Raw genomic sequence first — 26,099 nt, 5'->3', positions numbered from 1 at the left:
TAACACCAGGCTGTTCAAATGCAAGCCTTGCCAATCTTCTTGGCTTTGCCTTACGCTATCACTCAACATATACCATATCCATGCTCCAAGCCCATGCCATTTCTTACATTTCACTACAAGCATCTTTTGAAAACTATTATTTTTATTTTTTTATTGCCCTGCACTTTTACACAGCTTTTCTCCAATTCCTGAACTTTTCATCTCTCTCAGGTAAGCTTCTCTAAACTCCCCTCTCCAGACCATTAGATGGTCTGCACAACTTCTTCTCTAGGAGTTGCCACACAATAGTATCATCATCCTATTATTAACCTGACTCTCCAATTGGCCTAGATTCTTGTTTGGTAAGAACCATCTCTCTCTCTGGTGCAATACATAGAGACTGATATATAGACACTGCTCAAAAGATATTTGCTGTATGAATGTATGAATGAATACATGAATGAATCACCTAGCCCATAGTGAACTCTGTTTTTTTCTTTGAACCCTTAGACTTCTTATCCCACATGATACTGGATTCAGTTCAACCTAATGACCATTTCCTGAGGGCCTACTGTATGCTATTCTCTGTGCTGCATTGCACGCACAGCATTCTTCAAAAGGGCATGTGCTTTTGCTGTTGCTTTGGATGTTACATTTTCCAGGCAGGGTCCTACCATTGAATTCTCCAATAGCCACCTCTTCTGAGAAGCCTCCTGGATTCTTTTGCTTCTCTGACCTTCTACATTATGACCGTTGTCACTCTCTTTCTTATATAAGGAGATACAACGTAGCATAGTGGCTACATTGTATCCAGAAAAGGCCCTGGAGTCAAACAGACCTTAGTTCCAGTACTAGTTCTACCATTTGCTGGCTGAGAGGTTTCAGGTAAGTTACTGCAGCCTCTGAGCCTCTATTACTCACTTACTTCCTATGGTTGTTGTATTATGCATGTAAGAATATACATTATATCTGGCTTAGATTAAGCACTAAACAATATTAGGTATTATTTTTACCACCTCTATCAATGTGTTACTTGCACAATGTTTGCTTTATTTATATTTGCATCCTCCATGGCATATGTGCTTGGCCAGTATCAAGTGCTCATTAAATATATGCTGAATGAATAAATGCAGTGTTCCTTACATAGTTAGGAACTCAGCAAATCCATCCACAAAAACCACAGCAAGTATTTATAGTGTGCCAAATATTAAGAACAACATCTGTGTTAGTCATAGTGTAGAATCACAGTCTAGGGGATTAAACCAAATACATATACATAAAAAGCATACTTGGCAACTTTAAAGATAATCTCAATTTGATCAGTTTATTTATGAATCAATCAAGTAATTAATATTTTTCTCAATGGATTTTATTCAACATACATCAGTTCACCCCTTTGTATTAATCTTCCTAAGTCATAGCCTATTAGGACTGACGCTTGCCTGAAATCACTCCATGGTTTCCCCATGTTCGTGAGGTCCCAAATTCCCTTTCTAGCTTCATTTCTAAAGCCCATTGGAACAATGGAGGTGGGAGTTTCCTATAAGAGACAATGATAATAACCAACATGCCCAATCATGCAGATTATCTTTCCTCCAGCTCACCGTCTTCTTTCCCATTTGTCTTTGCTCAGCCGTATCCTCTCCCAGAGATGCCTTGCATTCCCATCTCAACTCACTGGCATTCTACTTAGTCTGCAGGAACCATTTAAAATGGTATCTTGCATGCACACATGCACATACACATGACTGGATAAAAATTTCCCTCCTCTCACCCCTTTATAGTTCTTTGATTACCCCTCATTTACAGTATGATTTTTTTTTTTTTTTTACTCACCTTGCAACATATTCATTTATGTTTAGGTTTTTATCTTTTCTATTAGATTAGAGTATAGGCCTCTTTAAAGGCAAAGATTTTTCCTTACCAATTTTACATTTCATAGTACTTAATGTAGTGCCATGGGCATAGGAATTACATTATATATGTGTGTGTATGTGTGTGTGTATGTGTGTATACATGTACATACATGCATTTGCTGAATTGAGTTTTTGAATATAATTGGTGCTAGAGTGACAGTGGAAGATAATGAGAGAAGGAAGATTAGGAGGAAGGGGAAAAGAAAGAAAGGAAGAGAAAGAAGAGTGGAAAGAGAGAAAAGGGAGGGGAAGTGAAGAAGTGGGTAGAGGGAGAGGACGGGGCAGAGCAAGAGGAGCCGTCTGATGAAGAGTAGTGTCGATAATCCCATTTCTCAGTAGCTAGACATCACAGATGGAGTGAAGATTAGTATTTTCAAAATCATCTTGCAACAAGTAGTAGAAAAAGAAACTGTAGGAGAAATGTTTAAAAGTAGCATTTTTTTGAGATGCTGTCCTTCTTAGACATTGAGCTTATAACCATTAGCCCATTTATCCATCCCACCAACTAAGAGTTAGGAATCATGCTCCCCACTATACAGATGAGGAAATTGAGGCTCGAAGAGGATGAGAAGACAGAGAGTGAATAGGTCTCCTTTTCTAAAGCCCTCTCCTCTCCACACGCCCACCACTTTATGTGGACTTGTAACCTCAGGGTGATACACTAAGTGATTGTTGCCAGTACCTGGTCTCAGCAGCAGCTTTGGGGTGAATCGTCCTCGTTAGGAATTAGTCTAGAGTCACAAGCAATGGCTCATGCCTACAGCCCCTCTTGTCCAGTTAGCAGGGACCTGGAGGCACTAATGGGAATTTATGTTTCTGGCTTCCTGTGGCTCTGCTGATGAGGTCCTTTCAATGAAAGAGCAGTGCCTTTAGTGTCTTCATGAAAAATGAGATTACTGATTTCCACCCAGCTAGCTGCATCCAAATGTTGCTTTTACTTTATGAACATAGGAGCACCTTGTTCTATGCTCATCAGAGGAGAAGCATTCTTCTCAAGAAGAAAGGGATTGAAGATATCAATCAAAGACTCAATCAGAAATTGAATAGAATGAGGAGGATGGGCAGAGAAGATTTGCTGGTGATAAAGATCTTCGACTAGTTTATTAGGCCTCTGAGCTTCCTTAGGTCTTTAAATCTGTAAAATGGGAATAAGAACACATGTATCTCAGAGCTATTATTCTTCATTTATTTGGAAAACATATAGAAAGCACCTGACCTAAAAAACAAGAGGGTTCATAAAATATGAATACTAATAATCAAGGCTATTACTTATGAATAATTATCATGTGCCAGGTATAGAGCTCATTTCTTTATATCAATATTTCATGTAAACCTCAACACAGTCCTATTTTTCAGATTTTGAAATTGAAGCTCACAAAAGTTAAGTAACTACCTTGTAGAGCAGAAATTTGAACCCAGATCCACTCAGTGCTGGTAGTCTTAAACTCTACATCATTTTGCTTCCCAACCTGGGGCATATATGTAATAGTCATGGTTTTTACTAGATCAAGAATTTATACAGCCCTTTCCATGTGCCAGCACCATAACCTTTCTAGGTTCTGCTATTTACTTTAGACAGTCTGTGATTTTCCTGAAATTGCTTGCCAACTTGTGTAGGTGTGACCGATTTCCATAATTATTCTCATATTCTGAAATGGATCTATAACCGGAAAAGACAAAAAAACCCTAGAATAGATGATACTAGGCTTTGCAGCAATCCAGGAGTATATGACTATAAAAAGAACTGCTTTTGACCTACAGAAACCTGGAATCTAGAGGGAACTTAAAGACTCATACTTGGGCAAGAAGGAGTAAAGAATTCTAAGCAGGTACAAACTGATGGGGTATAAACTGATGCTGAGAGAAGGAGTATCAGGGAGTTACTTCTTGGTATGTAGCCATGTGGGGCTATACCTTTCAAATAAACTTGTGGCCAAGTACACAGCATGGAAATCATGAGAGATGAATGATCCATGTGGCAATTTGGTCTATTTAACAACCATGTCCCATTAGATTCCTTGTCGAGCTCATTGATTGTGCAGAAATGAGGCATCAGGATGGCCAAAACCTAAATAAGTTACCCATGATAATTAGTTTATTGACTTCATGGAGATATGGTGCCTGTTTTTTGGTTTTTTTTTTTTTTAACATGATTGGGTCAATTCTTACCTTCTTCCTAACAACTTACCTTAGAATTAAGCTCTCCTTTTGCACTGTCAACAAAGCATTTTTAATATGCCTCTATTATATTCCAGAGACATTCTGTCTTGTCTTATGTGTACCATTGTACACATCTGCCACTAAATTGTAACTGAGATCGCTGAGAGGAGAAACCACATGCTTTTTCATTTGTTCATTATTTTCTTCTCTTTCTTTAGCTCATAGTAGGTGCTCAATAAATGTTTACTGATTTAAAGTTATTTGAACTGTCAAATCTATTTGTTTTGAATCATATTTGTTTATTGTTGCAGAATATACACAACATAAAATTTAACACTTTAAAATGATTAAAATTTAGTGACAGTACATTCACAATGTTGTGCAAATATTCTTATTATTTCTACTTTTTCACAATCCCCAAAACAAATTCTTTACCCCCTAATTAGTTATTCCCTATTTCCCCTTCCCTTCAGACCCTGATAACTACTAGTCTGCTTTCTGCAGATTAGTATAGATTTGCCTATTCTGGGTGCAGTCTGCCCTCTATACTCTTGAGTTCCATGTCTGTTGGGTTCTGGATCTCTGGCTTCAACCAACCAGATAGAGAAAATTTAAAAATTAATAATAATAATAATACAATAAAAAGTACAAAACATCAGTACAGTGTAACAACAGTTACATAGCATTTACATTGTATTAAATATCACAAGTAATCTAGGAATTATTTAAAGTATAAAAAAGGCTATGTGGAGGGTATCTGCAAATACTATGCTATTTTATATAAGGGACTTGAGCATTCATGGATTTTGGTGTCAGGGGGTGGTAGGAGGGTGGAATTCTAGGACCAATCCCCTGCAGATACCAAGGGATAACTGTATTTCAAATCAATGGAATCATACAATATGTGGCATTTTGTGTCTGGCTTCCTCCATTTTACATTTTCAAGGTTCGTCTATGTTGTAGCATGCATCAGTACTTCATTCCGTTTTATGGCAAAATTAATACTTCAGTGTATAAATATACTACATTTTGGTTTTTCATTCATCAGTCAATGGATGTTTAGGTTGTTTCCGCCTTTGACTACTATGAATAGTGCTGCTATGAACATTCATTTACAAGTTTTTGTTTGAATGCTTGTTTACAGTTCTTTTGAATATACACTTAAGGTAAAATTGTTGAATCATATGGTAATTAAATTAAAAAAAGATTTGGTGTAAAAAATACATGTATTTTGTGGCAGATTTCATTATTACATTATTGTGCATTTCCTCTAAGAGGATTATATACATACAGTGCATTTCCATGTGACTGGCAACACTGCACTGTGGGAGGCTCTGTGACTTTCCATTTTAGTGGCCATTGGCCTTGGCCATGTGATTTGCTTTGGACAATGGAATGTGAGAGGACACGGTACATGCCACATTTGGGCAAGACACTTTAGGAGGCATTGTCTGGCATGGCTTTTGCTCTTTTCCGTTTATCATGAGAATGGCATATTCCTGAAAAAGCCTGCACCTTCAGCCTACATCTGAAATGAAGAAGACATCTGGAGCAGAGCCAAAGCACAGCTGACACAAAGTATGAGCAACAAATCAACCTTTGTGGTTATGAGCCACTGGGATTTTGAGGTTATATGTTACCACACAGTAATGTAGCAAAAACACCCTGATATTAAAACACTGGATTAAATAACACAAACCACATTTATTTACTGCAGGACTTCTCGGTGCCTTGACTGTGCTAATGTGTATTATGAATCTAAAGAGGTGAATTAAGCACAGAGTTTTCTGAATGTATTTGGGTTTGGGCATATTTGCAGATTTGTGATTCTGTGGTATACAACTTGGCAAATGCTGGACCATATATACTATTCACGTTCAATCCTGTACAAAATAACTTTCCCAAACTCCTCTACTCTTATAAAAGTTAGAGACATCTTCTTCTTTGTTCCTATGCAAACTCGTGCATATGTATGCATATATTTTATTGTCATTGTACATTTATAAATCTTTTTTCTAGATTTATAGAAAAAGAGCCCCATGAAGGGCTAGTTTTTTATAGAAACTAGAGTCCCATGAGGCCATAAACCATGTCATCTTCACTTTTTGTATCTCTATCATCCAGTATAAAACTGGCTCAATAAAGTGGTAAATGAAAGGACTTTCTTAATCGATTCTCAATTGAGTACTTTTATTTTTACATACCTGCTATGATCTAGCACTGGGCTTGTTACCTTGGAAAGACTGCAAAAAAAAAAAAAAAAGATAAAGTTATTGTCCTCAAGAATCATAACTTATAGCAATGGATCCATAACAAATTATGTGCTGAAGTTAGTGGTCAGGTCTTTTAGTACCATTGTTCTCTTAAGAATATTTTTGTGTCTACGTATTTTTTTTACTCAGATCTTTCTGAGCACTTGTCTGTAACTACTGGGATGAAATTTAAAAAGCCTCAAGTCTCAAGCTGTAATATTGTGAAAGAAGATACAGGTTTTGTTAATGAGGGATGGCTGTAGAGATGGGGCATGCTAAACATAGAAGACAGAACCACAGTCCTCTCTGAAACACATTCTGTCTAAATTTACCTTCATTCAAACATGTACTCTGGGTACTCAATAATGTGCTAGATCATGGGGAAATGGTAGATGAATGAGCTGTGTTTTGCATTCAAAAAGCTTATAGAGTAGGAGAGACATGAACATGAGCACACATATGATACTGTAAGTGTCCCATTGGGATTTGAAATATGTACAAGGTGCTTTTGGTTGCCAGCAGAGAGGCTACCTGAGACCACATAAGACCTTCCAGAGAAAGCAATAGGAAACAGGGCAAGGTCAGAAAATGATGTCACTTAAACAACTACCCTGTACTAAGAGCTCCACATGTGCTATTTATGTGATTTTATTTTCAGGTTCATTGACATATAATTTACATACAACCAAATATACCCTTTTGAGGTGTACTCTTGTATGAATTTGACGAGCGTATTCAGTTATGTAACTCCCACCACAATCAAGATATAAAATATCTCATTTAATTTTTACACTAGCTTTATGAAAGAAGCTCTGATAAGAAAACTGGGGATCAGAGAAGGTAAGCCTCTTAGCTTCTTCAAGGTCAAACAGTAAGTGAGAGCCGAAGGCAAAATATGAGCAGGAGAGAACTTGGCATGCTTGGAGAACAGAGACAATGGTATGGCAGGATATAGCAAGAAAAAAGAAGGGAGGTGGGTAAGAGAAGAATTTGAAGACATCAGCTGATCCAGTGATCAGGTAGCACAGACTCTTACAGGTATCAGATTTGGTTTGTATCATGACTGCTATGAAGAAGCTTATATTTAAATTGAACCAACCTCTTCTTAAAGTTTCAAGAACATGTTCATGTTGAAACTTTATGAAATCGAAAAAAAAAAAGGATGCTGGCCTCCTTTATCCTTGGTGATTTCGTAAATTAAACTATATTATCTTTTTTTGAAGTTAAAAATTCTCATTTAGAAGTCCCCCTGGCCCAACCCCTCTAATCAGTGTAAATCCTTTTCTATTTTCATTTATTTATTTGTTGTCTTCTCTCCCTCCCTGCAAGATAGGTTACATGACAGCAAGGATTGTGTCCTTGCCTTTCCTAGTTCCTTGTCTTTTCTCTAGAACCTAGAATAGTGTCTGCACATGACAGATGCCTTATTGATCTTTGCTTGACAAATGAATGAACAACAGCACAGAACAGAATCATAGAAAAGTCAGGTTGGAAAAAATCTTTATGGTCATCTAGTAGAAGGGTTGGTAAACTTTTCCTGTTAGGAGCCAGGTAATAAATATTTTAGGCTTTGCGGGCCACATGTTCTCTGTAGCAACTACTCAACTCCTTTATCTGCATGACTGTGTTCCAGTAAAATCTGTTTATAAAAATAGACTGCAGGTCAATTTGACCATAGTTTGTCAACTCCTATATCTGTTAATATAAGCTAGATTATGTTGTGCTAGCAAACAATTCCTGAATCTCAGTGGTTTGCCAAAGTGAATGCTTATTTATTCCTTATGCTACATGGTGGTCACAGTTCTACTGTGATTCTGCTCTTCCGATGGCCCCTATCTGGAACATCGTTGGACTTGTGAAAAGAGAGATTGATGAGGTCATATGTTGTTTTCTATAGCTTTGTTTGGAAAAGACACACATCACTCACATCCATATTTCACTGGCCAAAACATGTCATGTGAACCCATTTAAGTTTGGAGAGTGGGGATGTGTAGTTATCTTGAAGAGGGGACATTATAAGAAGGAGCATTGAATGTGGGTCAATGATAACTCACCCTAGCACCTGCCATCTGAGTCTTTGGTGGAACCAAGATTTGTTTCTGCCATGTCACCTTTCAAACTCGGCTTCCACACTTCCAGTGTTGGGGAGTTCTCTGCTACCAAAGCAACCTGCTTCATCCTTTAAAACATCTGATTGCTGAAAAGGTGATTTTATCGTGCTGAATTCCATATACCTGCGTCCTTCACCTAAGCATTCCACATCTTCTTAAGATCCTGCAGAACAGATGATTTTATTTACAAACACAAAAGATTACTCTAACCAGGAGGGGGCATTTCCTAATTCTTATATCAAGGAAGCAGGAACCCACTCACCAACCCCCAGGTAGCTGCCTTTCTTCATTTTCCAGAGTATAAATGACCCATCACGGAGACAGGGCTGAACTTCTGAATGAGATCATAGCCTTTTCGCCCCTTCTGCACAGTTTCACCCGGTGGATTATTGTCTTATTTTCATTCCACTCCAATGAGCTGTCAGCGATGGATACTGTAATTCACAGCAATAGAAACACAAACAGATGGGTAATTGACCTGCATGCCTTCATTACACTGGAGTTCAACATGGCTGTTGGAGCCATAAAGTCCTTTATCTGCCAGTCTGAAATCCCTGGGCTTTCACAAGGAAGGGGATCAGGCTGACTTTTTACAAAAGGTACAGTCCTTGTTGTTGTTCTCCTCACCTTGTGCATTTCAGAAATGGACAGAATTTGACAAGCAGAACTTAGCGGTACAAGACAACAGCTGGGGCTCCTATAAAGCTCAGAGTTATCTACAGGGGGCACATTCTGATACAAGAACAGGATAGAAAAATATTTATATTCAACTAAAATAGAGCCTGTGTTTTTTTCCTTCTTCCCTCGGCACTGTAAGAAATCGTGTATTTAATATCTAATGAAATAGGTCAGAAAAGAGCAAATCCATAAAAAATACCACTGTATTAGATAATTAGGATATAGAATAAAAAAAAATAAAGCTCACCAAAAACAACCTATGACAATGCATGGTCTTTGCCTTGAATAAGAAAGACTTAGATTGACCCAAATTATGCCCTCTGCTATGGCATACTGAGTTGACTTGTTTTATCTATTCAGACCATGCTCATGTTTCAAGATTCAACCCACATCCCACAGCCATTACAAAGTCTTCCATATTCATTATTTCCAGGCCTATTTTCTTTCATCTTCATAATAGATCACTGACTTACTCAATATTTGACATACATTTATAAAAACCTACTATGTGCCAGACACAATACTACTTTCAAAGTTTTAATCATCAATCAAGGACTGTCTTTCCCATTCTTGAATTTTTTTTGCTTTAGTTTTAAATATCTGAGTAACCTCTCTGTTTCCTTAGGAGGTAGGAAGCATGCATTAAACCTCTTCTTTATTTCCTCCAACAATTCCTAATGTACTACTTGTTAAAAGAAGGAGAAAGAGGCTGAGTTCCTGTCAGTAGAAGAGCAGAATCAAAGTCAGTGATGAAGATTGGGCTGTAATCTTCAGGTGTCTTAGGTTCACCTTCAGCTTCTGTTGATTGGATCTTCTTTTCCAGATGTCTTTTCCAGATATTCTTCTTTCCCCAGCCTCACAGAGCATCGTCAGTTGAACCAAGTGCCTGTGCTAGCAATATCATCAATGTTGTTGAAGCTCTCCAGAAATCCAACTTGAGGGTCCCCTGAAAGTTCTTCTGTTACTTGAGTACTCCCAGTGGTTGAAACTCATCAACACAGTGAGCCCCATTTTTTCCTGAGTCTCAGAATCCCTTCTTGTAATGAATAAAGATCTTTCTTGTACTATAAGAAATGCTATTTCCTCTAAGGAGCTCACAGATTTCTGCTCTGTGTCATCCTTCCCTTCAGAATTTTGATCCCTCGTGTGCAAGAACTCTCTCTTCTTTTCTAGGGAACTTGTAAGCAAACAAACAAAAGAAGATGAACCTTAGTCAGAAAGAAATGTGAAGGCCAAGTTGATTGTCAGCTGGAAGGAGTTCTATGCCCGTGGCCTTTTCCGTGTTCTTCCCGCTGTCTAGACTACTCTTTCTGTGGATCCCTCATCCCCTAGCGTCTGTGTATCCATTAGGTCTCAGCTTAAATGCTACCCCCTAGGAGAGTAGTGGAGAGTGCTTTTAACACCCCTAATCCATTCCATGCTGAGTTAGTTGTTCTTTCCCTGTGTTCCCTGAAAAACTTGTACTTCTCGTAGAATACTGGTTTCATTGCACCCAAGCAGCTGGTTTACATCTCTCTCTCTCTCTCTCTCTTTGTCATTTTCTTTCACTAAACAGTAAGACCTACAACAAGAGGGAGTTGTCTGCCTCATTCACCCTAGTATCCACAGCACAGCTGTCTGGCACATAGTAGGGCTTCAGGAATATGTGTGAAAGAAGGGAAGCAGAAAGATGGGAAGAAAGGAAGGAAAGATAAATGGGAAGAAGGAAGGATGGAAGAAAGTGAAGGAAGGAAGGAAGGAAGGAAGGAAAATTCATAGAAGAAAAATGATGGAGTAATTAAAAACAAAGACCAGTAATAATTATTTTAATGCTGATATGAGAAAATGCATTCTTGGCATGTTTTATACTGTCTCAAATGGTGCTATTCAAGGAGGATTTTTCAAGAAGGGTTCAAGTTTGGTCCAGGTAATGAATGTGATCTGATATCTGGTTAAATGGGGGGAACCTAACATTTGTTGAACACTTAATTATAACAGTGTCTTGGTCTGCTCAGACTGCTGTAACAAAATTTCACAAACTGAGTGGCTTACACAAAAGGAAATTATTTGTCACAGTTCTGGATGCTGGGAAGTCTAAGATCAAGTACCAGCAGATATGGTGCCTGGTGAGGGACGGACTGCTTCCTGGCTTGTAGACAGCTACAAGCTGTCTCTTCTCCCATCTCTTCCTCTTCTTATAAGGGCACTAGTCCCATCACAAGGGCACCACCCACATGACCTCATCTAAACCTAATGACTTTCCAAAGTTTTCAGCTCCTTATACCATGGCATTGCAAGTGAGGGTTTTGGCATATGAATGTGTGTATGCAGGGGATGGGGAGCACAAACATTCAGTCCATGGCAGCCGGGTTGTGGCTTAAGTTTATGCCTTTTTTCTCTTCATTAGTGTACAAGGAGATTGGGATTTCAACCTCACAGGCAAAAAAAGAAAAAAAAATCCCTGAGTTCCAGGGGGTATAAAACATTGCCAGAGGTCACACTGCTGGAGCCACCACAGGGGTTGTAAGCCAGGTCATCCTCGAGTGTGTCAGAACTCAAGTTGAATTCCTAGATTGGAGTCCTGTTTCTGTTACCTTAGTTGTGAGACTTTGGCCAGGTCACCTGATTTTTAAATTCTAACACCCCAGAAGCCTCATGAGGCACCTTTCTTTTCATCTTGGAGAAGGAAGTGTTTAAAGTTCAAAGTTCCTTTGACCGTCAGGGTGCAGTGACTCATGCCTGTAATCCCAGCACTTTGGGAGGCCGAGCTGGGTGGATCACAAGGTCAAGAGCTCAAAACCATCCTGGCCAACATGTTGAAACCCTACTGGGGAGGCTGAGGCAGGAGAATTGCTTGAACCCGGGAGGTGGAGGTTGCAGTGAGCCGAGACTGCGTCACTGCACTCCAGCCTGGTGACAGAGTGAGACTCTATCTCAAAAAAAAAAAGTTTCTTTGATCAACAAATGAGTGCCTGGAGCCTATGCTGGGCTTGAGCTTAGTTTGGTCCCTTCTTCCCTAGAGCCTACTCTCTAATGGGGATGATAGAAAAAATATTAAAAATAAAACAAATTCAAAAGATAATTTCAGCCAGGAATTAATCCTATAAAAAAAATTGAAGATGCCTTTTAATGTGAGTCTGGGAGAGTCTGGATTACAGGACAAGGGATCAAGCAGAAACCTGAGGAGAGAATATTTGGTGCAGGGAAAGGCAAGTGCAAAGATTATGGGAGTAACAATATTGATGTATGTATTGCAGGTACTGAAAAAAGGGCAGGGTTTTTCTGATGTGTTCTGAGTACAGAAGAGAATATTAGGAGATAAGAGGAAGGAGGGAGGCAAGGAAATAGAGATATCCCATTACGTGACACACAGGAAGAGAAATGATATCTCAGCACACAAAGACTGTATACAAACTACAAAAAATATTGTGAGATGCACCTGTCGAAGGTGAATTGAAAGGAAAAAGAATGGGGCACAAATCAGGAAAAGAGAAGTTAGACATCTTGGGTGTTCCCACATATACAATGCCCACACACTCTGCAGAACAGTGAAACATTCCATTTTAAATTATAACAAGTTTTTTTAATATATAAAAAGATTGGGAGAAAAATATTCCATATGTTCAGTGTGGGTGAGTTGATGTTCAAATAAAACTCTCAACTATTGCCTGCCTAGGTTTTCTGAGGCAAAATTTATATGCTTGGCAGTAACAGTAGCCCTTTTCTCTCTCATTTTCTCAGTTTTCTTTTCTCTCTCTCTCTCTGTGTGTGTGTGTGTGTGTGTGTGTGTGTGTGTGCATGTGTGTTGTGTCTTTGGGAACTGTGGGGACAGAATATTTTACCCCAGCCGGCAGCTGTATATCTTTCAAACAGTGGTTTCACAAGCCAAATCCCCCTCCAAATTATTTATGACTCCCATTGAAGCAGGCAGGATTCAGGCGCCCACGTAGGAGGTCAGCACTGGGCCTCTTTGTTGGACACAGGCCATCAGGGGACGACTCTGGCTGTGACTGCTGTGTGAACCTCCGCTGCCGTAGAAATGGTTATGTAACTTTAAACAGTAATGACATTTTGCAGAAAAGTGCTTTTTAATTGCTATGTCTTCATTATTCTCTTTCGAAATTGCCCAGGAGATTCTGCCTCCAAGACAGCTCGGCATGTTCTGAGTTTCCATTTTTAAAGAGCAGCCAGTTTTGTATTTTAGCTGCTCCCAGAAAACCCCCAACCCCAAACTTCATCTGTTTTCAGTTGCATTAAATGGGGTAGGTAATACTGCCTTTTGTATCCTTGCCAAATGGAAAAATGATTTGACGCAATTTTCTATAAATGCTCTCCCCAAATTCCTTTTGAGCTGGGACCAAGAATAGAATATTTTATCCCCTACAGAAGGAAGAAAGAAAATGATGAGCAAGCTAGAAAAATAGAACTGAGAATATAGTCTGTGGAGTTCCTTTAAGCAACAGAAACTTAACCCCGATCCATACACCCAGTTGCCTATGGGGGATTGGGATCAGCTAAAAATAAATTTGGCTCTAGGAGAGAATATGGTGATATAGATAAAATGACTCAATAATGCACACTCTGAAAGAACCGTAGACTCAGTTCAGAAGGGACTTTATCGCTTGATTTGTTTTACCTCATGTGTGTTTTGGTATGTATGTTATGCCTTTGTACAGTAGCCCTCCCAAACAGTCACTGAAACCCATATGGACTCATTGCTCATCAATGTGGAGCTCACTCAGTCTCACAGCAGCCCGTTGTTAACTGTATAGCTTAATCTGCTAGAATTCCTTCCGTGCATATTGACATATACACCTTTCTCAACAGCCCTGTCACCAATGCTGGTTCAACAGGCACAGGATTGTGAATGCTGCTGCTTATCAAAGCTCTGCAAATATGTGAAGACTGCCTTTTGATTATACACCCACACCTGTTTTTCCTTTATTAATCCTGAAGGTTCTGTTAAACCTTTAACCACTTTAATCAGAGGAGTGGCATCATCGTCAATATTGTCATCGTCATCACATCAAAAATAAGAATAGACAACATTTATTGGTTGCTTGCTATGTGCCAGGAGCTTTTCCAGATAATTTGCAGGCATCCTTTCATGTAGTCCTCTCAGTAATCATTGTATGTAGATACTAAATGGAACCTTACAGACAGGCTGAATATTTTGCTTTAAATGACTTAGGTAGTAAGTAGAGGAGCCAGTGCAGCCATGCCCGGGTTTTTACTACAGCGTGTGGTTTCCTGCCATAAGGCCTGCTGGAGGGATCATCTTCTTCTTTTCCACAATGTCCCTCTGAAAATATTCTCCTGTAGCTGCCATGTGAAGACAGGTTGAAAGGATGGGGCTTATTTAAGTATATATAAAACCTGAAGAAAATGGAAAAAAGATAAAAATCTAGAAACAACTGTGAGTAGAAAATGGAAGAAGTGCTGACCTTGTTCAGCAAATCCCTGGTGGGTAGGATTAAGGAGAGTCCCTGAAGCATAAATGACAAAAAAATAATCCAAATAAGAATACAGTTCTCTTTTACACAGTGAGTAGTAGAACTACTACCTCACATTGGAAGCTAAAACTGCAGCTCCAAATGAGGTGGAGAGAAATGTCCTAAGCGAAAGTGCCCTAATGAATTAAGTTAGCCCAGATCTGTCCTTTCCTCTGCGCACCACAGACAATAGTGATTTTTCATAGGTACCAGAGTAGTGCTCATGCCCAGGTAAATCCTTCTCTATCGTTGGCTCTCTGTATTAAGACTTTGAATATTCAAGTATAAAGAGAAGATCATGAAATGTAATCCAGAGTGCTCATCCTATAGCCATGGGCTGGTCACTTCCTATTGGTGGACCATGGCTTCCTCACTGTTAGAGCAAAGAAAAGAAAATTAATTATCTAATGATGCTTGTGTTTAGTGATGTGTTAGTTTTTATGCTACAGTGGTCCTAGTAAATTATATCACTCTAATTATTGTTACTCATACCCTTCAAAACTACCAATGTGCACCTATGATCCACAGAATAATATCCAAATTCCCTGGTGTATAATAAAGCCCTTTGCACACTGGCCTCTGTCCCTCTCTATAGCTATTTTCTACAGCATGAGCACATCCATTCATCCAAGTTCATTTCTTCACTAGGAATTTTCAGACACATGATGCCTTTCCTCTTTTAAGAATGTCATTCTTGTTCTTCTTTTAACCTAGTGATCTCTTACTTGCTTTTCAACCAGCCCAAATTCTGTCTCCTCTATGAAGATTTCCCTGCTATCTAAACAATGTTATTTTCAGTCTTCTGCTGTTCAGTTGCTTCATATGGTTGTCTCTGCTATAGGTCTATAAAGCTATGTTATGATGATGTGTGTCCATGTCTATGCCTGCTGATTATATTGTAAACTCCCCAAGGGCAAAGATTGTGTCTTTTTTTAAATCTCTATAGGCCTAGTGCCTAGCTCAAGACTTGTGTTTCATAAATAGGGTTTACAAATACTTAAGGAAAGCAATTGAGGAAATAAAGAATGATAAACAATGATGTTATATTTTCAATAGGAGTTTTCTCCACAAATGGAAAAGGTATATGCCACATGTGGCTCTAGCCTCAGTCCTACCATAACAGAATAGAGTGTGCCTTTCAGAGATAGCCAAAGCTATGACCTGAGAAGTTTAAGTAAAAGTGATGCAACTGGAAGCCTCACTGATAATGCCCTGTCTGGATCTCGGTTAGCCCAGAAATATATTGGCTCCAGTGCAGAGGGAGAAATGTAGCAGCTTCAGATTCCTATGTATCACCTTTGGAAACTGTTAATGAAACACCTTTTTTAACCTTTCTGTTTTCCCTTCTTGCTATTCTCACACAGGTCTTCAGATAATCTTTCCTCAGTATCTGCAAGAGAAGTTTGTCCAGTCGGCCTTGAGCTATATCATGTGCAATGGGGAGGGGGAATACCTGTGCCAGAACAGCCAGTGTCGATGCCAATGTGCTGAAGAGTTTCCACAGTGCAACTGCCCCATCACGGACATCCAGATCATGGAGTACACGCTGGCCAACATGGCCAAGTCTTGGGCTGAAGCTTATAAGGACCTGGAGAATTCAGGTAGAGAGTCTCACTCAGTGCCACTGCATGAGTGGCCTTGAGCCAAGTCTGAAAGGGAGCTAATCTAACTGGAATTAGGACTGCTGTAAAGGAAAGTTCAGTGACCCTGACTCTTTCACTTTGGAGGGTCCAGATGCAAGTATAATAGTTGTCACAGAGCAGGCACTCAATAAATCTCCACTGAATAAAATTAATGAATAGCATAATCCAGTTTGTGGTCATATGATGTATTGTTTCTGTTGTACCCAGAAGACAGAAAGAATAAATCTGCATAGGAAGCCTCTGGAGAGGGAAGAGTCAGGGGTAGTTGTATTGATTCCTTGGGCTGCGTATATGTGTGTGGATATTTGTGTGTGTGTGTATATGTGTGTGTGTGCACCCACACGCTTCTGTCCATCTCTATAAATAGATAAACATCTCTATGTGTGTATATATATATATGTGCATATACATAGATATAGATTTCCAAAGAATCTGCAGACTATCAAAGCTCAAAGTCACTTTTTTGCTAACTTGATATTTTCTGCCTTTCATAGTTCAGAAAAATGAGTTTCAGGGGAGGAGAGACAGTCACCCAAGCTCCTAAAGTGGATAAACTCCAAAGTAGGATCTCTGCCTTCATGGATGTTTGAGTTTTGTTGGAAAGCCAGGCATTAATTATGTAACCATGCCAGTGATTAGGTAATGTCAAGGATACATCTGTAAAGAGGGAGGAACTGCTGTGAACAAATGATGTAGAGTTGGGGGTCAATGTGGTTAAGGAAGGCTACCTTAAAAAAGAGCAGAAATGGAAGTATCTGACTATGGTGCAGATATGAGAAGGTGATTGCAGGTAGACCAATGGGAGGCACAAAGGGCCTAGGAGAGAGATGACCATGACGTGGGTTAAGGAGATGTTACAAGTTGTAAAAACAGGATATGTGCAGATATGCCAAGATATTTAGAAGGAAAAAATGGCAGAGCTTGATGTTAGATTGTCTACAAAGTTGAAGAGAAAAGGGATATTGAGGTGATATTCATAAACCTCCTTTACATAGGCATGTTAGACAACTTGATAGATGTTGATATCCTTCAATGAGCTAGAATACCCTGAAAGATTTGGAAAGAAGACCATGTGCTCACTTTTCTATAGGATAAGCTTGAGAATCCTTGAGACTTCCAAGAAGAGATACCAAGCAGGTACTTAACATATAATATGTGCTCAAGTACCTGTTAAATAAATGGACTCATGCATAGAGCATTACTGTCTTTACAACAACATTATATTTCTTAAATCTGTTATAATAACCACCTTAAAGGAAATGGTAATGTTTCTGTATAACAGAGAAGGGAACACCTCTTCTATAATCCTCCTTCAAGACCCAGTGTTTTCCCTAGGGTTGTACAGTTAGTAAATGGCAGGATTGGAAATGGAATTCCTGATTCCAAATCTAGTGCTCACAGCAGCTTTGGTAACTTAATTTTACTTTGTCCTCCAGGCCTTAGATGCCCTCATCTGATAAATGAGAAGACATGTTTGTGTTTTTAATATTTGAATGTATTCAAGTCTTTAGACAAGAAATTATTTGATCAAGCAAAATCTTACCTAGGAGCCACTGTGTACCACAGATAAAAGCAGAGTTCTATGGAATAGCATTTGAAAATAACTGGTTTCCGTGAACTCTAAGTCCTAACGCAGCTCTGGGAGCCCAGATCGCATCAGGAATCCTGCTCTTACAGTGCTGTACAACTCAGATGGAGCTGTGGATGCCATATAACGACACCCATTAGTGCACTGAAAATCCTGGGAGCCCATAAAAGCGAAAAGTTCATGATGGCAATGTACTATGATGATTATTTGGCCCCAAACAAAGGAAGCATTTGATAAAATGCTTTTTCAAAAAGATTTCACTGATTACTAAAAAAAAACACACACACACACACACAGAAGGAATTTAGGCTATATGCACAAGGAGTAAGACTCTTTAGCATACAATCCTTATTCCCAAGGAAAAGAAACCACTTTAAGTGGGTGTGTGAGGAAACACAGAAAACTGAGATGCTGCTGAATAAGCTGAACAGGCCAAGAAAATGATTTATGTCACACTTTATCCCCAAAAGGCATACACTCCCTCTAGATTTCCTGTGCTTCTCTATTTGAAATGGTTTTACCCTTTAAGACAAATCCATTCATCCATATGTGCATCAGAGTCTTGTGCATATGAGTTTTCCTTTGGTCCATTTTTAGCCCTTAACCTTCACTACTCAGCCCAGGTGATTTGGAGAGATTAATGACCAGCCCAAAGTAAAAGGCATTGGTTCCTTGATGGCTATGGAGTGTGGGTGGCCAAATAGGACCTAGTTTCCTACACAAATGGCAGTCTACATCTCCTTGCTGGGGGATTGATTGAGTACCTCTACTTTTATTCAAGAAAGTTGGCTGGGCGCAGTGGTTCACTCCTGTAATCCCAGCACTTTGGGAGACCAAGGTGGGTGGATTACGGAGGTCAGGAGTTCGAGACCAGCCTGACCAATATGGTGAAACCCTGTCTCTATTAAAAATACAAAATTAGCCGGGCATGGCAGCACATGCCTGTAATCCCAGCTACTCGGGAGGCTGAGGCAGGAGAATCGCTTGAACCTGGGAGACAGAGGTAGGAAGGAAGGAGGGAAGGAGGGAAGGAGGGAGGGAGGGAGGGAAGGAGGGGAAAGGAAAAGAAAAAGAAAAGAAAAAAAAAAGAAAGTTAATGTATTTAACTCTTAAATCTATCTGGAAACCATCATTCTTAGCAAACTATCACAAGAACAGAAAACCAAACACCGCATGTTCTCACTCATAGGTGGGAACTGAACAATGAGATCACTTGGACTCGGGAAGGGGAACATCACACACTGGGGCCTATCATGGGGAGGGGGGAGGGGGGAGGGATTGCATTGGGAGTTATCCCTGATATAAATGATGAATTGATGGGTGCTGACGAGTTGATGGGTGCAGCACACCAACATGGCACAAGTATACATATGTAACAAACCTGCACGTTATGCACATGTACCCTAGAACTTAAAGTATAATAATAAAAAAAAAAATCTATTTTCTTATCAGAACCAAATTTGGGTTCATTGGAAGGCCTGTGTTCCCCTTTGGCATCCACAGAGCCCTCTGCAAGATAAGCTTTATGTTTTCCATGGGAGAAGAGTCCAGCTGTCCCAAACAGAACAGAGTCATCAGGGCCTATCTCCTGTCTTCAGCCAGCTCACTGAGTCAATCAATCAGTGCAGAGTCTTGTGTCACTCTGTCAATCTCATGCTACCATCAGTTGAGTGTTTTTTGTGTCTTAGGAACTAGTTAGGTAGATGCAGTCCTATGCCACTATGTCATTCTCAGAATTTGATTAGATACTATTATTCCTGTTAGCATATGGGGAAGCTGAGAGAATAAGGGTCCCACAGCTGTTCAGCACTCAAGATGTGACTCCAGCTCTTGCCTGGCTGTCTATAATGAAGTGCCTGAGGTTTTTGTAGGAGTCAGAGACTTCTATTTTTTTTAATCACCTTTTATTTACTATTTTCTCCCAATGTACTGAGCCTCAGGATTGCCTTTTTTATATGTCAAGAGAAAATATAATATACTAAGTAAGAACACAGGATTTGGAGTGAGACTCAAGTCTTAATTCACCTATCTACTGGCCATTTGACCTTGGGCAGGTTTGCTAACTTCTCTGTGCCCTAGTTTCTTTAAAATGGGGGCGCTAAAATACCTGCCTCATAGGTTTGCTATAAAATGTGGTTATGTATGTTAGGTGATTAGCACTGTGCCTGGTGCCTGTCAAGAGCTATGTAAGCATTTTTAAAAATAAAATGAAAGCATAAATGCATAGTGTACCTAAAATGTCCTTGGAGGTTTTATAACATGAAGTGAAAGTGTTAGGCTGAAGACTTATAATATTTATATAAATCCAACCATTGGCCTTTTTTCCTACAAAATGATCAACCCCTTGATATTTTTAATTTCCCAGGGATGGGGTGGTGATAGGGATTAGAATTACAGCGGATTGGATTATTAGATTGGAAAACAAAAACTCAGGGCACAGGCCTGGATCCTGTCATGTATCAGCCACGTTACCTTTAAAAAATCATCTTCCCATTTTGGGCTTCAGTTTTCCTATTCGTAGAACAAGAAAGCTGAGCTAGATAATTTCTATGGATGTACTAAGTTGACATTCTGAAACTCAGCATCACAAACTGAGGCAGAAACCGTTACCCGCGAGACCCAAGAGTTTGTCACCATCTCTTCAGCTGGAGTTTTTTGAAATGTGAGATCATGCTAGATGGGGCACATATACAACGTCCAACAACAACACTGGATCACCGGGTGGGGAAGTTGGTCCATTTAAGTTCTCTGTCAAACCTGCAGATTACATCAAAGAGAAGGTTTCAGTTTGGTGCTAGCATGCCTTTAACACCTCTCTGACACTTGCTGATTTCCTGCGTTTCAACATGAGAGCAGGCATGGAAGTTTGATCATTTAGCAGGCAACAGTGTCTGACTAGAATTTATTAACATTGTCTTCATCATATTTATTTTTACAGCTACCATCTTCTGAAGGCATGCAATAGTAATTTTCTTTGAAGAATTCGATAAACATTTTGTTTTCGATTTTTTTTTTTTTTTTTTTTTTTTTGAGACGAAGTCTCTCTCTGTTGCCCAGACTGGAGTGCAGTGGTGCAATCTCAGCTCACTGCACATCTGCCTCCCACTTTCAAGCGATTCTCCTGCCTTAGCCTCCCAAGTAGCTGGGATTACAGGCACCTGCCACCACCCCTGGCTAATTTTTATATTTTTAGTAGAAACGGTTTCGCCATGTTGGCCAGGCTGGTCTAGAACTCCTGACCTGTTATCCACCCGCCTCGGCCTCCCAAAGTCCTTGGATTACAGGTGTGAGCCACTGCACCCAGCCTTGTTTTTGAGTTTTAAGTAAAAAACAATGACTTGATTCAAATAACATGTTAAGTAAATGTAATAATATGCGAACATTACTATAAGGTTGATATTCCGATGCCAGAAGTTTGGGAAGCCCTGTCTTAAACAAGAATGCAGTATGCAGATTCCCTTCATAAGATAGCACAGTAGCTTTTGCCCTTTCTAGTAGGGGCAGGACAGACTAATGCAATGTTCTATGGCCCTCAGGAAAAAAAATTATGTTTGTAGGACTGGTTTATTGGAAAGTGAGACTAAACATTCGAGGCAACTTTAGATGGGTGCTATCATGCTTAGCCCTTCTCTCTCGGCCTTTGTCTCTCATTAGATGAGTTTAAATCATTTATGAAGCGCCTCCCCAGCAACCACTTCCTGACCATCGGGAGCATCCATCAGCACTGGGGCAATGACTGGGACCTGCAGAACCGCTACAAGCTCCTGCAGAGTGCCATGGAGGCACAGAGACAAAAGATCCAACGCACTGCCCGCAAGCTTTTCGGCCTCAGTGTACGCTGTCGCCACAATCCCAACCACCAGCTGCCTAGAGAGAGGTAAGTGCTACCACCACCTCCACCTCTGCAGGCACCTACCTGGCGTGAGCTACATTATCTTGCTGCAGAGTGAAACGCAATGCAGATGGTGCATTTGCGGGGTGGCAAGCAGGACCCTGCATGGTCCAGACCAACAATTTTCTGGATCACCTCTGGGTCCTCACCCACTGGCTCCACATTGTTTCAGATTCCACATTGTTTCCTGAATGTACCATGAATTTTCAGCATCTGTGTTCTGTCTGATTCACCTGACTGAGAAGGGGAATTACCACTAGCCCTGATAGCTATATGGCGTTATCCTGTTTAAAATATATTTTCTTTTTAATTTTAAAATTACTGAGCAAAGCCAATTTTAGTATCCCCGTCTTAATGGTGAAGAAACTGGATTAACTAATTAATCATTCACCACCTTATTTATGATGTCCTTTGAGCAGAGCCTGGAGTGAGCGACACAAATAAGGTACCTGTAGAACAAAATGTCAGGAGACACTCACTTGCAGGGTCACTGGGTGCAGGGTCCTCACCTGAGAGAGTGTCACCTTCAGTGCCTTGCTTTCCCCCCTAGCCCCAGCCCTGTCCTGGATATACCGGGTATTCTGCTAGATGGTGGCGAATACAGAGATTGACAAGACAGGTCCCATGCCTCCACAGAATTAGGGTTTATTACTCTCCTAGGGACACACAAGGAAGGAGTCAGGATTTGAATCCAGGTTTTGCAGACTCTATTCTTCCAGAGCATTTCTGATCTACAGCTGGTAGTTCCTACTGTAGAGGGGCCTCCAGGGTTTCTAAAAGGGCATCACAGGACAGCAAAAAGGGTAGGTTGGGGCTCTCTCTCCACCCTGCTTCAGACAGAGCAGCTCTGCTCTTATTTGTTGCATATTTGGGGGTTTTACCTTCAATTTAGTTCTAAGAAAAAAGATCCACTCTTAAAAGAGTAAGTCCATTCACATTCACCTAGCATACTCTGTGTCAGTCACATATTTATATATATGATTGTTACCCTGTTGTACAAATCCGGAAATGGAAACAGAGAGGTCAAGTAATTTGTCCAAAGCTACAATGTAAATCAGTGGTTCTCACTTGGGGGGGGGGGTGACGTTTTCCCCAGGGGACATTTGAAAATATCTCAAGACAATTTTGATTATCATAATAGGGGTTAGGGGTATTCGTGCACAGAGAGTTCTCACAACGAAGAAATATCTGACTTCAAAACTTACTGGTGCTCAGGCTTTAGCAATTCTGATGTAAGAGAGACAAGATGCCACTTATTTTAGGTTGATGCGAAAGTCATCGTGGTTTTTGCCATTATTTTTTAAGTTTTATCATTACTTTTAAGTAACGGCAAAAACCCTGATGATTTTTTGAACTAACCTAAATAAATCTATAAATCAAAATCTTATCCTCCTAGCCAGCCTGTTCTACTAGCACTCAACATTTAACAACAATGGCCATCTTCTACAGCAGTTCATCCACCTAATTACCGCGATGGGGCGCACCCTTTCTTCTCTTGTTTTTCTTGAGTCAGAGCTAATGCTGCTGTTCCGTCCATGAAGTCTTTCTGGACTGTACTAGCCAATATAGAAGGTTTCTTATTCTAGATTCCTACTCATCTAAAATCCTTTCCTTGGTCAGCATATTTCTGTCTCTTTCCCGCCTTATGAAACCTCCTCCTTGTACAGACATTCACGCTCATCCCTGTTTTCCCCATTCCCTCCAAATTTGAGCCCACTGCTTTGCATCTAGCTTGTGATAATTATATTATTTTGTGGATCAGATAGAATTTCTTTTGCTAGTTTCTTGTTGCAATGCTGCTGAAGCAGGGATTAGAAAAGGTCACAAACTTGCTTTCTTGTCAAGCACAACAGATGCTCAGGCTGCTACCACGAACAAGTCTCTGAAGAAGCTTCCTTTTAGATCCATCGCACATCTGCCATGAGACCCGCATTGAGCACTATGGGAAATTCAGAAATGCACACAGGGAACAGTGCTGTGGAAGATGTCTTGTAGAGCAGGAGTGGGGAGGGGTTCTTTTGTCAATCAGACCCCATATGTATTAGTTTATGACAGTTGCCATAACTAAGTACCATGGACTCAGTTGCTTAAACAATAGAAATTTATTTTCTCATAGTTCTGGAGGCCAGAAGTCCAAGATCAAGGTGTCAGCAGGCTTGGTTTCTTCTGAGGCCCCTTTTTCTGGCTTGTGGATGGTTGTCTTTTTCTCCCTGTGTTTCCATGTGTGCATCTGTGTCCTAATATCCTCTCTCTCTCTCTTTTTTTTTTTTTTTTTTTTTTTTTGAGATGGAGTCTCACTTTTTCACCCAGGCTGGAGTGCAGTGTAGCAATCTTGGCTCACTGCAACCTCCACCTCCCAGGTTCAAGCGATTCTCCTGCTCAGCCTCCCCTTCCGAGTAGCTGGGATTACAGCCATTCACCCCCACACCCAGCTAATTTTTGTATTTTTAGTAGAGATGGAGTTTTGCCATATGGGCCAGGCTGGCCTCAAACTCTTGGCCTCAGGTGATCCACCGACCTCGGCCTCCCAAAGTGCTAGGAATGTAGGTATGAGCCACCATGCCACCTCTCTTAAGAGGATACAGTCATATTGGATTAGAACTGACCTAAATGGCCTCATGTTAACTTAATTACCACTTTAAAGACCCTGTCTCCAAACACAGTCACAGTTTGAGGTCCTGGGGGCTGGGACTTTAACATATAAGTTTGGAGGGGTATGTAATTCAGCCCAGAATATTATAGGAGGTAGCTTTTGATCAGATCTTAAGTGAAGAAGCTGTGCATCCCAAGGAGCAATGAAGCTCGATGCAAATCTGGTTGAGGAGGGCAACGTTTCACCATTATGAGAATAAGATCCAAAGGTCCAAAGACATTGGGCAGGCATATTTATTAAAGGTGAGTGAAATCTCCAGAGCACCAAGCATCATCATATATGCTAAGTTCAGGGAAGACTCGAGAGGATTTTAGAAGGAGGATAGCTGGACAGGCATTACAAGGGAAGAAGGAGGGACAAAGCTGGGTAATAGGAGTAATACTGGGGAAAGTCAAGGAGTCTGGATTAGTAAGCTGTGTGTCCTCGGGCAAGTCACTTCGCCATGCTCAGTACAGATGTCTGTATCTTTGAATAAGTCTCTGCTCTCCTTTTGCAAGTTGTCAGGTATAGATAGCTAAAAATGTTCTATCATCACTGGGTCCTTCAAAGAAAGAGCTCACAGTGTTGCCCTCTCTCTTCCTAAGGAGGAGAAAACCTGCCCTAATCATAATATTCTTCTCACCTGGAGAGGACGTCTGGCATTCCACCATTGGCGGGTAATTCAATTATATTAATTTGAGGAGTTTTGAATGCTTGGTACCGAAGGGTGGGAGCACACAGACTCTAGGCTCTGTGGCCAATTCCTCTGAAGCCTTCCCAGGAGAGATGAACTTCCTTGGCCTGGCTGTGGGCTGCTTCCTGACATCTGAATCTGAGGCTTTAATGAGCGTTTCTCACACTGCAGGGCACCTCTCTGGCACAGAGCAGTGTCAGGTAGAGGTGCTAACACTGAGAACCTTGGGCCACCTCTAGCTGAGCAAGCTGGTATTTGCAAATGAACTGATTGCACAGTTTCAATGTGTCTGCTTGCTGAAGTCTGTGGAAGATGAGTGTGCTGAGCAGGTGCCATTACTGCAGCAGGTGCCACAAGAGATGTTTACTTATCTCACAAACAGGTGGCATTGTTAAGGTGAGGTGGGAGAGGGAAAGAAGGAACAAGCACAGGGCCTTAGCCACACATGGACTGGTCCGAATCCTGGCTTCATCACTTACCAGACACAGAATTTTATGTAAGACCCTGCACCTAATTTGTGAAAGGGGATAATAACGCTTGCCTTCAGGTTAAGTATGATGATTAAGATTTTAAAATTTAAATAGCCTTGGTAAAGTGCCTAAATCAGTTAAAAGGAAGGGAGGAAGGGAGAGAGTAAGAGGCAGAAGGGAAGGAGCTGTCACTTAGTATATGTATTCTAAAGGTCAGGCACTGTTCTTTAGCATCTTATATGAGATTAACTAATTTCCTCCTCACTTACCATTCCTATTTTACAGATAAAGGAACTGAGGCACAGAAAGGTTAATAATGTACACAAGGTCAATAAATGTTAATTTATTGTTACTTCAAAGAAATGTTAAGATTTAGATTTAGTGAGAGGTCAATTATAGCTAATTAAAACTTGGCTTCAGTACTTGCTAGAAACTTAATATTGGCTGGAAGACAAAAGGGATATTTTGGCTATCAATTGTTGTAAAACAATTCACCCCAAAATTTAGTGGCTCAAAACAACACTATGTTATTATCTACTATGAATCTGTATGTTGACTTGGTACAGCTGAGGGTATCTCTAGTTGGCTGGGGTTCTTGTCTTCTGGGGGCTTG

The 26,099-nt window shown here is 40.3% G+C and overlaps 1 protein-coding gene across 1 annotated transcript in view; it reads left to right on the top strand.

Moving 5' to 3' along the window:
* BRINP1 (bone morphogenetic protein/retinoic acid inducible neural-specific 1) overlaps positions 1-26,099 on the top strand; it is a 203,960-nt gene that overhangs the window by 145,891 nt on the left and 31,970 nt on the right. Inside the window, exons 6-7 of the mRNA XM_011960549.1 lie at positions 15,932-16,168; positions 21,453-21,675. Of these exons, the coding sequence (XP_011815939.1) occupies positions 15,932-16,168; positions 21,453-21,675 (460 nt within the window). The remainder of the gene's footprint in view (positions 1-15,931; positions 16,169-21,452; positions 21,676-26,099) is intronic.

This window comes from Colobus angolensis, unplaced genomic scaffold (assembly GCF_000951035.1).
Source record: "Colobus angolensis palliatus isolate OR3802 unplaced genomic scaffold, Cang.pa_1.0 Scaffold514, whole genome shotgun sequence".
Lineage (NCBI taxonomy): Eukaryota > Metazoa > Chordata > Mammalia > Primates > Cercopithecidae > Colobus > Colobus angolensis.
The sequence above is the reverse complement of the archived record's forward strand: the minus strand, read 5'-3'. Positions and strand labels throughout refer to the sequence as shown.